General features: G+C 45.1%; 1 protein-coding gene across 8 annotated transcripts in view; it reads left to right on the top strand.

Annotated features, from left to right (window-relative positions):
* HIPK2 (homeodomain interacting protein kinase 2) overlaps nucleotides 1-13,725 on the top strand; it is a 145,024-nt gene that overhangs the window by 99,693 nt on the left and 31,606 nt on the right. For 5 of the 8 annotated variants that reach the window (XM_074871832.1, XM_074871835.1, XM_074871833.1 and 2 more), the window contains exons 4-10: nucleotides 2,003-2,122; nucleotides 2,853-2,939; nucleotides 4,038-4,222; nucleotides 6,594-6,653; nucleotides 8,040-8,202; nucleotides 10,767-10,986; nucleotides 12,582-12,703. In XM_074871832.1, the coding sequence (XP_074727933.1) occupies nucleotides 2,003-2,122; nucleotides 2,853-2,939; nucleotides 4,038-4,222; nucleotides 6,594-6,653; nucleotides 8,040-8,202; nucleotides 10,767-10,986; nucleotides 12,582-12,703 (957 nt within the window). The remainder of the gene's footprint in view (nucleotides 1-2,002; nucleotides 2,123-2,852; nucleotides 2,940-4,037; nucleotides 4,223-6,593; nucleotides 6,654-8,039; nucleotides 8,203-10,766; nucleotides 10,987-12,581; nucleotides 12,704-13,725) is intronic. The other 3 variants (XM_074871837.1, XM_074871838.1, XM_074871836.1) reach the window with 3 other exon arrangements.

Here is a 13,725-nt window from a genome sequence, read left to right as displayed (position 1 = left end):
AACAGGTGTTTCTCACCCTCCCAGGTCAACTTTTTCATTATCCACCTGGGGTACTTATTCTAGGTAACCAGTGTGCTGTTTAGTACGCTGGCTTTTAAGTCCTGACTGCCAAAGTGAAATCTCAATCAAGAGTCAACAGTGCTGTTGACTGGAGAGCTCTGTGTTTGTGTCTCCTCACTGAGCAGAACAGGCACCCTTTCTCTGCTGTAACAGCAAGGACTGAATAGAGGTTTATTTGTTAGAAGAAACTGCATGATCTCTGCTGCGTTTCATAATCCCTTTTACAAGGGTGCATATTAAACGCAGTGACAAGAAGGAGAACGTTCACAGTGGTGTAGGTTTCCAGTTAATATAAGCTGTCGTGCTTCTCTCCCTATAGGCTTTTTTGCTCCTTTTGTAGTTCTAAAACTGATAGCGCAGTGGCTGCTAGAGCCAGGGCTGCAGAACACTTTCCATTCCCATAGTCTTCTTCGGGGTGATCTTAGCTTTCTGCAAATGCGGCCTGAAAAGGGTCTTTTTTTCTTTTAGAAAATTAAAAAAAAAAAAAGAGCAGGGTAATAAATAAATAAATAAGTTTTTCATATATGCAAATGTTTCTTTGATGTAACTAGTATTTTTCAGTCAGAGCTTTAAAGGTGAAATTTATCAGGGGAAATAAACGGCAGTGAGGAGCAGGGCCATTAGTGACTCCAAAGTAAATCAGAGGGAGCTGAAAAACTTACAAGCATTTAGAAATCAGATACCAGGCATGAAGAGTAGATTTCTTTCTCCTCACCCCACAAAAGCCATAAAACACACAGCTGAAAAAGAAATCACCGTACATACCTGCCCGGCTTAACTGCCCAGCTCAAAGCTTCCTTCAGTGAATTATGGTGAGGGCTCCTGGGGAGCTGGGAAAGGGGCAGGGACTGATCCTGGCCCCTCACCGCAGCCCAGCTCACCCTGCAGCACTGGTGCCAGGCTGCAGGCAGGGTCCTGGTGCTTCTCAGGCGCGCAGGCTCCAATGGACCTAAGGAGCTGCAGAGTCAAGCAAAGTGCGCTCAGTGAACTGGGTCCTGAGAACTTGGAAGTCTGAAGCCACGTCTGCTTTTTATGCCTTTATTTATTTATTTTATCCCCCTCTGTCTCTTCTTTCAAAACCACTTTCCATTGTTCCCTAGAATTTTCTAGCGTAGATGACTTTTTTTAGTAGTTTTGCAGAGTTTGCAGTTTTGCAGAAACATTCAGCAGTCAGGAGATGCCAAAGTTAAGGCTTCCTGTGCACCCCAGGCGTGTGTGAGATCAGTCTCTAATTGTGTAATCACAGACCCTTTCTCCTTTGAATAACTAAATTGAAGTCTGAGATCCTGGAAACACATGTGTAGCATCTTTTAGCTGTGTGAGTGCCAGCGAGGTCATAGTCATGGAAGTAACCCCAAAACAGATGAAGTCATGTAGGCAGTAGAGATGAAGTACTTTACATACCATGAAGGTGTCAGTTCATTTGAGTGTATATTTCATCTAAGTTCAAAGATAGTCACTTCATAGTCCTCTGTTTTGAACTTCAAACTGCTCCTAGGAAAGGCTGTGCGCTCAGCTGGTGGAAAAAACAGCCAAAGTTAGAACACAAACATCAAATTGTTGAACTTATCTCCTGGAGAGGAGAGTGTGACATAAAAAGGTGCGAAGCGGTGAAACACCCCATTGAAATCTCTGTGTGGGTCTTCCTCTTTGACCTCTAAAACCTAGGGACTTTCCTCCCTTTATCTGCAGGCTTTGTGGGAGCGTACCGTAAGGGTGAGTTTCCAGTGATGTATGTGATAAACGGAGGATTTCTGCACAGGAATTCTCTTTCTTCTCATTCCTTGCACTGGTCTTGGTTTTTTTGGTGAAGTCTAGCTACATGCTACATTTTCTCTTTCTTTCTTTGTTCTGTTGTTTTAAATGCCTCCTGCCCTCCTTCAGGGAAGACCTCCAGAGATCTTCACAGGATGAACAGTGACCTCTCATCCTTCTCTTACAGATTCGCTATATTTCACAGACACAGGGCTTACCAGCAGAGTATTTGTTAAGTGCAGGGACAAAGACTACGAGGTTTTTCAACAGGGATACAGACTCACCATATCCTTTGTGGAGACTGAAGGTAAGAAGACTCTCCCTTGTTTCTTTTACCTTGCAGTTGTTGGTTGGAAGTGAGGAGACATTCAGGTCACCTCAGAGCCTAGGTCTCTGCTTTTTGCAATGCAGCACAGACATCGGGGTGGGTATAGCCCGAGGTAAAACTGTCATCCCCAAAGTCCGCAGCCCTTAGCCCACCTGCTCGGCACTGCTTTGTGGGAAATTTAAATCCGGAATTGACCTGGAAATCTCCTTCGAAGTAGTCAATGAATTGATGTGTAGTTCAAATGAAACATGCCCTGGGCAGTCTTTGCTCTAATATCTAATGCATTGGGGCAGGGGAGAAAAAAAGGCATTTCAATTCTGATAATCAAACCCGCCAGTAATGCAAGTGAGCCTTGAGTCTCTCATACCAGCGTGCTTGTCTGCATCCAGTCCCCAAGGAGAGAGGCCAGTGGGCTTCTGGCTGTAAGGATGGGATGCTGAGCCTCACGCTGGAGCGGGTGTAAGAGACCTTTGTGACTCCCATCGTAGTTGGGAGGATCCTCTGAAGTGAAAAAGAAGAGATAAATCACCTTGTGACACAAAAGCTGTCATACAACCATAGCGGAGATAGCGTAAATGTTATCTGGTCAGGCAAGAGAGACACAGTGGTCTCTGATGAGGGAAGGGTAAGGCACAAGCTGGAAGTGGCACATAACCCGCAGCTGATTGCAGGGCAGTTCTGGTCAATGCCTGTCTCCTGTTTTGCGCAGACGCCAGATGATCACGAGGCAGAGACGGGGATTAAGTCGAAGGAAGCAAGAAAGTATATTTTCAACTGTTTGGATGATATGGCACAGGTAAGAGCGTTGGTGAGTAACCAGTAAGACTGCCTCACACGCTTTGGGGCAACGCTAACAAAGGAGAACTACATGATGTCTCCACGATCCTATTCTTGTGCCAGCTCTTGAGAAATACCAGGATTATGCCTACCAAATCAGCTTGTTATGTGCTGCTTTGTAGGGGAAACTGCACACAGGGGCATGTGGGCTCAATGGCCTGTAGTAAAGCAGCCTTGGAAAGTGGCTAAGTTGCATCTCTGAGTGTTGAAATCCTGCCCTTTCTCTTGTCTCTCCAGTGCTTCTCTATGTGACCACTGGCAAGTCACTTACTTCTTTGTGCTTTAGAGTTTCCACTTGTAAAACAGTGACATTGGAAATAATCGCCGTGGCTGCAGAAGAGCGCGCTGTCAGTAGAATGTGGCTGTCTGGGGGAATGGGGAGTACTAACGCACTGTGTCAATTCCGTGTGGTTGTGAAAGCGAATTCCAGCATAACCACTCCTGTGACTGGAGTTTGTGTTAGCAAACAAACTAGTGCGCAAAACTGGCACAGCACTAGCGCACAACACTAGCCCAAAGCTGGAGTTTGTGCTAGGAAGTCTAGACATCATAGCGTTCACAAGCAAGTGGAGGGCTGAAATCGGGTGAGACTGTATAAATGGATGAAATAACATAATGTTTTTTTTTTCCTGGCACCTGATACATGAATGGAATGTTTCTCATAAACCCACTGACAATTTTTATTTATTTTATATATTTTTTGCTCACAGAACACATAGTTAAGTATCTGATAGCACAGTCCTTTATGTGATAAATATACTGATTATCAGAGCTTGCCTGCTACCACATGGAAGCTGTTCATCTTCAGTGAAGGGTGACTAAGTGTTTCATTAGCCATTGACCCAAGCGAGATGAACACTTAACAGTCTGTCTAGAGATCTGACATGCACAAGCCAGATGACTAGCCACTGTGGAGTCTGCCATGTGACTTCAGCAACTACCCCTTTAGACAGAGAAGCTTGCAGGGCATGTGCTCCAACGAGGAGTAAACAGTTTGCTGGAGACCTGACCATCTGCTCTGTCTCTTTAGTGCTCACCCTTGTCCTTTCTCCTTTAGGTGAACATGACAACAGATTTGGAAGGAAGTGATATGTTGGTGGAAAAGGCAGACCGACGGGAGTTTATAGATCTGTTAAAGAAGATGTTGACGATAGACGCAGATAAGAGAATAACACCCATTGAAACTCTGAACCACCCTTTTGTCACCATGACGCACTTGCTTGATTTCCCTCACAGCACACAGTACGTGGCTTTCATTTCCCTTGGGTTTTGAATTGAGGGGTTCAGATGGGAGCTGGTTGTGGTGGAGACCAAATGTATCTGAGGGGCATTATTAAGATGCTTAAGTCCTAAGTTTTAATCTTTTTCTGGTTTAATAAAGAGGGTTACCAACTCTTAAGGTTGCAAGAATTGTGTTGTAGGTGCTTGGCATTTAAAACACTTCAGACTGTGCTACATTCATTATGTAAATATTCAATAATTACGTATGTTTGCATTAAAATGCAGAAGAAATTATGCAATTAGTGCTGAAAGTATCAGTGTATCTCAAAGTAATATAGTCTGATTGTTACTGCAGTAATCAACCTTATCTGCAGTGGAGAGCCGACCCTTCCTCCCAGAACTTCCCCATCTTGCAGGGGTCGATTTGGGGCTGTTTGCTTTTTGAGGGAAGAAAGGCTCGTTTACAGGCACAGGCAACAGGACAAAGAGTTGAGTTTTCGGCTTTACTGTTGCCCACCTGTGTAACATCAAACACCACGCTCTGACCTCAGCTGACACATTTGTGGAATGGAGATGGGCTCCACTGCCCGATGGAGATGTGAAGAAGAGTCATGCCTTCAAGACTGGCTCCCTCTTCTCCTCAGGCTACATCATGAAGTGTAGCAGCCTGAAACACAGGAAACCTGTGCCCAGCCTATTGCTCTTGTCCCCTGGGAAGTTCACATAGGGCCAGGCTTCTCAGGTGCAAGTGAAGGCAGACACGTAGTGGGAATTTTCCAAAGCCTTCAGGACACCTAGCTTTGACCATCCTGCTTTACAGGATGGGACTTTGCAGTTCAAGGTGCTTTTGCAGGCTGTCCCTTCACCTTGTCAGGAGAGCAGAGTTACCTGTGCAGCACTGTACTGACCATGCAGCACTGGGTGCCATGTGCATGGGTGTTTAAAGGCTGTGAGGGGCTCAGGTATGAAAATAAAGGGGACTGCTTAAAAAGCCAGAGTATGTTTGTGTGGGTGCTGCAGAGCAGCAGGCTACTGTGTCACCTCTCCTGCCCATCTGTGCTCTTACCTGCGGTATTTCAAGTTCATTTAAGGTAGTTTTCCCTCTGTAAAGGAGCTGTAGCTGCCTTTTTGTTACATTTTTCACAAGATAGGAGCAGCTGCTTACCAGAAGGTAGTGGGTGCAGGATCTGTGTAGACCCAGACTCACCCTGCACAGACATCTTTGAGCATTGTTATCTCTAAGTAAATAGAAACTGATAAATGAAAACAAGATGGGAGATTGTTGCGCTAAACAGAGAGAAAGCAAGTTTCATATAAAAATGTTCATAAATAAAAAAGACAGTATTTTCTAACAGTGTTAGCATCATAAACTAAAATCTTTCCATTTGCAGCAGTCCTTTTTACTGTGCAACAACCAATTGTGTAAGATAGGAGAGATTTGTGGCATAATGCGTTGCCGTCAGAAATCTTTCTGCTAACGCAACAGACGATAATTGCATCTTCATTTTTTGAAATGCTCACTTGTGGCTGCTCAGGCAAAGCCCCAGAAAGGTTGCAAATATCACTGGGGCCAGTAGCAGTGAGAATTTTACCCAAATAAACAATTCAGCACCAGGTCTCTGAATACTAAATGCTGTGCCAGCCGGGTGCGTAACCCCGCGCAGCCCCTCCATGTTGGAAGCAGTGATTGGTAAAGAGAGCAATAAGCTGTAACCAGCGCGGCAAGTTGATGGAAATTTTGTCTGTGATTGCCTGTGGTTTTGAGAATAGAAACTTCAAAGCCTCGAGAGATGCAGGGAGTTGTAATCTCTCTTGAAAGTAAATCAGGCAGCAGAGAAAGTGAGAATATATGGAAGATGGAGCTTCTGGAAGGAATCTCTGCTGTGGCATGCTTCAGAGAGGCTGCAAGTTTGAGCAGCCCAGGAGGGGCTGTTCTGCTCACTTTCAAACAAACAGCAAAGTGAGTTTAGCTCCCCACTTCACATATTTAACTGCCTGGCTCATAAATTGTTGGGTACTCCTCAGTCTTTCTGTCTGTTTTGCTCTGTCCCTGCCTTTTTTTTCCCCCCCCTTTTTGAAAAGTAAAGACAGAGAGCACAGTATTACATTAGTAGAGATTATACCTTGTTATATAAAACCATTTGGTAACACACACAGTTTATCCTGTACAGAATTTATACTCTTTCCAGTGCCTTCTACTTTTTGGAGTGAGAATTATGTTCATACTTGACTGGAAAAATGCAATCCAATAGTCCGATAAATATAGAATATTTATTTGATAAGTGTTTGATTTTTCTGAATGTTCTGCAACTTAGAAGTATTTGATAGTTCTTTAACTGAATGCACATAATGCGCAGCTATGCACAGTGTCCTGAGCCTGTCTTATCTGCAGGTCTTTATGCCACAGACCCCGTTATCAAGATATTCCCTGTAAGAGAAGAAAGATGACCATGTGAGTAAGAGACAAGACAGGGATAAAAAGATCTAGGTCGTCTTCCTGACCAACCCTAGGGATCGTATTGAGCTTGTTCCTTTTGAAGGGACATTTGTTTCTTAAAAATTATGTGAGGTTGTGTTTACCTCCCCTACCTCTAACAGCTTAGATTGTTGCAAAAGAAATTATGCATACAGCTGATTTTTTTATAGCTACAGCTGATTTTCACTCTTTGGATTTTCTATTTTTCTGGGTTGGGATAATGGAAATAAAATAAATGCCTTTATACCTTTTTGGGTTGTGTTTCAGACTCTGAAACACACGTTTGTAAAAACAATTATTACGGAAGAATTGTGAAAAACTGTGTTGGGTTTTAGACCTTGGAAAAATGAGATTTTATTAAAAATACAGTTTTGTGCAAGATCACTATGTTATCTCTTAAACCTCTGTAAGCTTTGGTATCCCAATTATAAAAATGAAATACCAGCAGTTTCATGTACCAGACACCTAGAGTGTTCTAGCAATGCAGAGAGTATTTCATCTCATTTGCTGGGGATACAAAATACGATACTTCTCAACATTTCCATTGCTATATCAATAACATTTAAAGGAAAGTCTCTGTAGAGGAAGAAGCTGTAATCTTTTCCCCCAGAGATCCAGTTCTTAGTCTGAGATGATAACCTCAGAACCTGAGTCCCTCAGGACATTGATGAATCTGATTTGGCGTAACCTTTTGCAATATGAATCGTCCCATTGACTGGAAGAGGACAGCTCATACGTTTTAACATAAGCATCTGTGGAAGTGTTTAGCCAGACAGGGGCAATGTTTTAACCACTTGGCTGGACTCAACTCTCAGTGAACTACTTTTTAAAAGGAACAAGTAAGATTTTTCAGGAATCTCAGTGACCAAGAACAGTAAAATTCTTCCTTGCAATAGACTTGTAAAACTACCTTCAGACTTACACTGAGGCAGAAAGCATGAGTTGTCTTTTCCTGTCAGGCTCAATTGTCAGAAGAAAACCAGTATCTATCTTTCTTGCTTGCTCGCAGTCTCTTTCAGTCTTTTAAAATAGCCACTTCGTATTTCTTGCCCTGCCACCTAAAGAGCAACCAATCTGCTTGCTTTTTGTGACTTACATTGCAGTGCTTAGACCCATGAGGGCACCCAGGAGTCCCAGAGCAGCTGCTCTCATCTTGACACCCATTTGGCCCTCTTCAGTACAGGGTTAATCTGACTCTCACTGGTTAAGAGACCTGCATAAAATAGCAAAGGGCTCTAAGAGCCTAGAAAGTGCCAAGTCTGCCGTGGAGACCTAATGCAGGGCCACTGTGATGAACTGTTACCTGTGTTGGTCAGCTGATTGATTTTCTGTCTCTTCCTTGTCCCCCCTTTCCTTACACAGCGTCAAGTCCTGCTTCCAGAACATGGAGATTTGCAAGCGGCGAGTGAATATGTATGACACAGTGAACCAGAGCAAGACACCATTCATCACCCATGTAGCCCCAAGTACATCGACCAACTTGACCATGACTTTTAACAACCAGCTGAACACAGTCCACAACCAGGTAAGGCCATCGATCAGAAGCAGCCAATGCTTGAAACATTTATGTCAGTAGGATCTAGAAGATGAAAAGCAAAGTAGCATCCCATTTAACATGCCTGCAAAAAGATGGTCCTTTTTACTCTCCTTCCTCCACCATTCCTCATTCTCTTTTCTTCAGGCAAGCGGTAATCTTGTGACATTCCGTGTGACAGTGAAATGTTGTCCTCGTTGTTGGGGGTGATAAATCCTGCTTACTTGAGAAGTTGCTATGGGGAAGAGCTCATTAGTCCCTTAATGCAGCAAGCAGGCCTGCACTCCCTGGGTCAGGCAGAAGTATTTGTGATCTTACAGCCCTTCTTCAAATTGGCATTGAAGTAAAAGGAATTTAAACCCTTCTGTAACAGACACAGCACTGTAACCGATCAACAGGAAAAAAGAGTTTAGTGGTAATGTTTATTCTTATCCCTCACTGGCTTTACTCCAGGTGCCACAGTTGACCTGGGGACCCTGTGCACAAACTGCCACTCCAAACACAGTGCACTCTACATTGGTGGGCTCTGGCTTTGTAATCATGCTTTGGACTCTTGTATTAGTTTTACATGCCCCAGTGTTGGGGGATGCTGGGTTGACAAATTTTATGTGACTAGCAGGCTAAGTTGTTCGCTGCAGTACTGTATTACAGCAGCAAAAGGAAACTCTCCAGGGACAGCACTCTGGGAGACTGAAGCTCAAGAAGTAGCTACTGTCTTTTAAGCCTTTTGGGAACAGGCTGCTCAAGATTCACTCTAGAGATTGCAGGTGGCATTGCGGAAATGATGCTTGGAAAGCAAGAGAGCCTGTGTAGATGTACAGGGTGTTCGCTGAGAAAACCAGACTTCATGACTCAGTTCTCGATACATGTGATCACAGAAGGTCTTTTGGAACAATTCATTAAGCAGATGCAGACAGAGATGGGTTATGGCTTGGTGTGATAGGGTATTAGTTACAAACACTGGTTCCCTTTCTTGGCTGTTTCTGAGATGCTGACTAAAGAAATGCATGCTACATGCTCCCCTAGGCCCCAGCTGCAGAGCAGAGACACCATTTGTACCACAATTGCTAATAGGAAATGCAGACTTGCTTTCGTTTCCTCACAACTCACTTGATGTTGAGATCAGTTGTTGGCTGGGCTGATCCGTGGTAATCTCTGAATTCTCATAAGGGGTGTGTGTTGTGAGCAGAACCAGTATCTCCAGTGTTCCTAGAAGAAGTGGTAGAAACATTTCCAGGAAGGGTGTTTTAATCTGAACAAGCTCTAAGCCTTTCACCATTCTCTTCAACATACCACTCATCTTGGCTCTCTGGTGCTCCCTGTGTCTGCAAAATGTCTGGGGATTGCCTGCTTCCAGTTATGACTCCTGAGATTAGGAGTGTGGGAGCTGTCGTGGTTGCTGCTCGGTGTGTTGCACAGGGGAACGGATTGCACTCCTCTGCCTCTGCACAGAGAGGGGAGGAGGAAGAAGAAATGTTCCTCTATCACATCCCTCGTGGCTGCGGTTGTGGCAGTGCAGCATAGGTACCATTTCCAAGCCCAGTGGCAACCAGGGCAGCACGAAATGCTTGCCTGCTCCCTCCTGCAGACTTGATCAAAGCCTCATCCTGGGTTCATATGTTCACCATGAGAAAGTGTTGTCTGACCTATCTCCAGCTGGTGTGTTTGGATGGAGGGGAAAGGTGGGCTTTGGTCTGGTAGAACTTAGCTGCCTAGATGTGAATGCTAAGGATGTATTTTTATACAGCAGTGTCAGAGCTGTTTAGGGGTTGTTTGTCTGCAACTGTTACAGACTCAGTCCACATTAAAAACGAGTCACCCTCAGATTTCTAGATGTTTTGCAGAACACTGCGCTGATTTTTGTGGCTTTGCAACATCCCCTGCTGGAGTTTCTGCTCTGAGAGATTTTAAAGTTAAGCCACGTGAAGTTTGGACTTTGAAAGTATTATTATTACCTCCTGTTATGCATTCTGATTCCTTTGAATTCAGAACATAATTCAAGGGCCATGTGCCATCTTAGATACAAGGTAGAGGAAAGGCTGGAATGAGTCTCCCCTTTCAGGATGAGGCTTCGCAGAGTATGGCTGTGCTGAGTTTCTTTTGCTTAAGAAATACGAGCTGCTTCTAGAGCTATGTGCATGATGAGAACACAATGTGATTTGGGGGTAGTAGCATTTTCTGAACCCATCTTCATCATGCTGCAAACCAGAACCAAGTGGGCAATAAATGGCCCTACAGTTCCGCTTTGGAGAATATGCTATGTTTCCAAGCAGTACACAGCAGCGCCGCATGGCCACAGGTCGCACGGCGTGGTACAGCTGCAGTTATTCAGGCAGATAGTGCTCCTTTCCCCATCGCTGCCCTTGCCTCTGTGCTCCTCGGTGTCCTGTTCTGCCCCTTGTTTGGTTTCAGTTTGCTGTTTTGTTGGTTTTTTTTTTTAAACTTTATCTTACACTATTTTACTTTTTTATTTTATTTTTGGATTTTGCTTCTTCCAACGTACCCATCTCCCTCATTTTTTGTTTGTTTTTGTTTAATTCCCGTCATTCCTTTAGACCACCAACCTGGCTCCCACCTCCTCCAGTGCCACTATTTCCTTAGCCAACCCCGAGGTCTCCATACTAAATTACCAATCTGCACTCTACCAGCCCTCAGCGGCGTCCATGGCTGCGGTGGCCCAGCGGAGCATGCCCCTGCAGACAGGAACAGCGCAGATCTGCGCCCGGCCTGACCCCTTCCAGCAAGCTCTCATCGTCTGCCCACCAGGCTTCCAAGGTAAGTAACAGCCTCGCCAGGTCTTGGCCAGTCGCTCTTCCCTCCCCACTGCTGTTTGATCATCTGGCTCTTGTTGGAAACAAGCTTCCTTAGTGCAGATCCTATGGTAGAAAAGTTGCTGGCCTAGTAAATCAGAGGAGTGAGGTTGTTACAGATGGAAATGTTTGCAACAGCGGAGGATCTTACAGGCACCTCCAACATCATGAGTTGGAGGTGGCTGGTCTAAAACAACAGGGCAGGCACTGAGAAGGGGCTGGGAGAGAATATGTGGTATTTGTCATCCTTTGCCCTGAACAGAGTTTCAGGCTCTTCTGCCTCACTTTGGTAAACTTGAAAACTTTGCCCCACAACAATGATAAATCAGTACATAAATAACAGGTTTATCACTTCTCAGTGGATTCAGTTGTTAAAAGGGGAACTCGGAGCTTAACGCAGCAGGGAGCGTGGTGCTGGTGGAGCTGAGGGTTTGCCCCCATGACAGATGCTCATGACCATTTATCAGTACAGTTCCTTCAGCTCGAGCCCTGCTGCAAGCTGTTCTGCCCACATGTACTAGTGGCAGGTACCATTGTCAGACGAGTCGGGTGATGATCAGATTTAGCCACTTGTCCTTCTCTTGACGGTACACGCTGTAGCAATTTGGCGAAACTAGCCAGGTATCTGTAGGAAGAGGTCTAAATAGACCTTGATTCAGCTGGTGCAACTTCTGCTCTTCATTTCCACAAGCCTGTCTGTGCAGCAGTCTCTAGGCACTTGTTAAATGTTCTGCAAGATTATCAAAGCTCTTTTGAACTAGGAGAGTTTAGCTAGACCTCTTCTACATAGTTAAAATGCATCTCAAGGGTTTGACTTCAGAAATGGATTGCTAGAATATGTAAGCTAACATCTTCCACTTGCTGTCTTGAGAAAGCTCTAAAGCAGAGGAAGTAGCACAGGCTGTGCCACGCACTGAGGTGGTGGAGAGGGAAGCTTCCTCCAGCTCAGTTATGCTAGTACGTGGTTGAGTCAGCGGTGACTGGAGTTTGGGGTGTGCTAGATTGCCTGGTCAGATCAGAGCCTTTTAAATATGAGTCCTGAGAAGCTGTGCAAGAGAAAATCAGCTCTCCTTGTCAAGGCTGAGGGAATATGGGGTTCTGGATTCCCGCTGCACTGTTCCACTTTGGTCTAAAGAGAGCATTCGACATAGCAATGGGGTTTGGCTGGCAAGGACCATTTTCTGTTGTCCAACCAGAGAATATGGGGTAAGAGAAGCCATTCCCTCCCCTCTCTTCCTTTTCTTCCGGTACACATTGTATTGAGATGTTTCCCACATGTTTGAGGTACCCTCAAAATATGAACTCAGTTAATCCCTTAATGTTTTTGTAAATGTCTTTTCTGCACCCTTTATACATGTACCATGTTTATGAATATTTGATGGACATCTTTGGGCTGGGGTAGAATATGTGGAACCCTGAGAGCCCAGTTTTTTGGAGGGACTGAACACTGCAATTTAAGTGGACATCAGCGAGTGCCTTTAGAGACCTCTGAAAACCAGACCCCCATTCCTAGCAGTGCTGTTGATGGCTAATGCTGTACCTTCTGTGCTGGTGGAACAGGGTTACAAGCCTCCCCTTCGAAGCACGCTGGGTATTCAGTTCGGATGGAGAACGCCGTTCCCATTGTCACTCAGGCTCCTGGGGCTCAGCCTCTTCAGATCCAGCCAGGACTCCTCGCACAGGTAAGGAGCTCTGAAGACACTGAGCTTGGCAGGTATTTTTTGTGTTGTTTAGCTCTCAGAGGCTGAGGAGAGTAACTTTCACTGACGGCCTTCTGTAGTGCAATTTGGAGACTTGGACAGGCATGTAAGGGTCTCCAGCTTTCTCTGAAATGTTCAGACTTCCCTCAGTTCATTGTTCAGCCCAAAGGCTATGTCAGAGTTGCAGAAGTCTCTAGAAAGACCTTTCCTTCTGCTTCTCCACTGGAATCAGTGGGAAGCCTCAGGGGAAGCTGTGTCAGGCCTCTGCTGAGGAGGAACTGGTAATAACCTTCCTGCATCGTCCTGAACTCGCAGTCTCAGTGGTAGTTTGTGGCCAGGAGTTGCGCTGGTGAATTCATGCTGCAGATAAATATCTTTCATGCTTTAATTTTGCACCCTTCTGTTTTATGAGCTGCCTCTCTGCTCTTAAGTTATGAGAGAGATGTAGGGGGCAGAGGCAAGGGCCCCACAGCCACAGAGCTCTCCTTGTCAGCAGCACTTGTTGCCACAATTGTCTGAAATGTGCTCACAGGAAAATCATGGTTCCTCCCAGGAAAAAACCCAGGCGGGAATGGGTACCACTGATCACATGCACATCCTCAAGGGGAATGCCAGCTCCTCGAGAAGGAGGAGCAGTTCATTCCTCCCTGTGCTTGCTTCAGTGAATCTGCCCCTACTGGTTTTCAGCTGGTGCCATGGCACCTCTGCCAATATCAGGCATGTTTCTGGCAGAAAAAAAAAATAAACCACCTAGTATACTTAGTATGAAATTGTGCAACCTGGAAAAGACAACCTACAAGTCAAAAATGCATGCCTCTGGCTCAGGATCAGTTGATCTGCCATGCCTTCATTAATGCCAGTGCGGTCATACGCAGTCAGGTACCAGCAGATTTCAGGGTTTATGCCTGTGTGTTGCATTGCTGCGGTAAGACTGTTGGTGCAATTGCCTTTTTTTGTCAGCTACCAGTCACGCTTATCTGGTGAAGGCAGATCGAAACACAACT

Source organism: Strix uralensis, chromosome 5 (assembly GCF_047716275.1).
Source record: "Strix uralensis isolate ZFMK-TIS-50842 chromosome 5, bStrUra1, whole genome shotgun sequence".
NCBI lineage: Eukaryota > Metazoa > Chordata > Aves > Strigiformes > Strigidae > Strix > Strix uralensis.
Note: the sequence above shows the minus strand (reverse complement) of the source record. Positions and strands in the feature narration are given on the sequence as shown.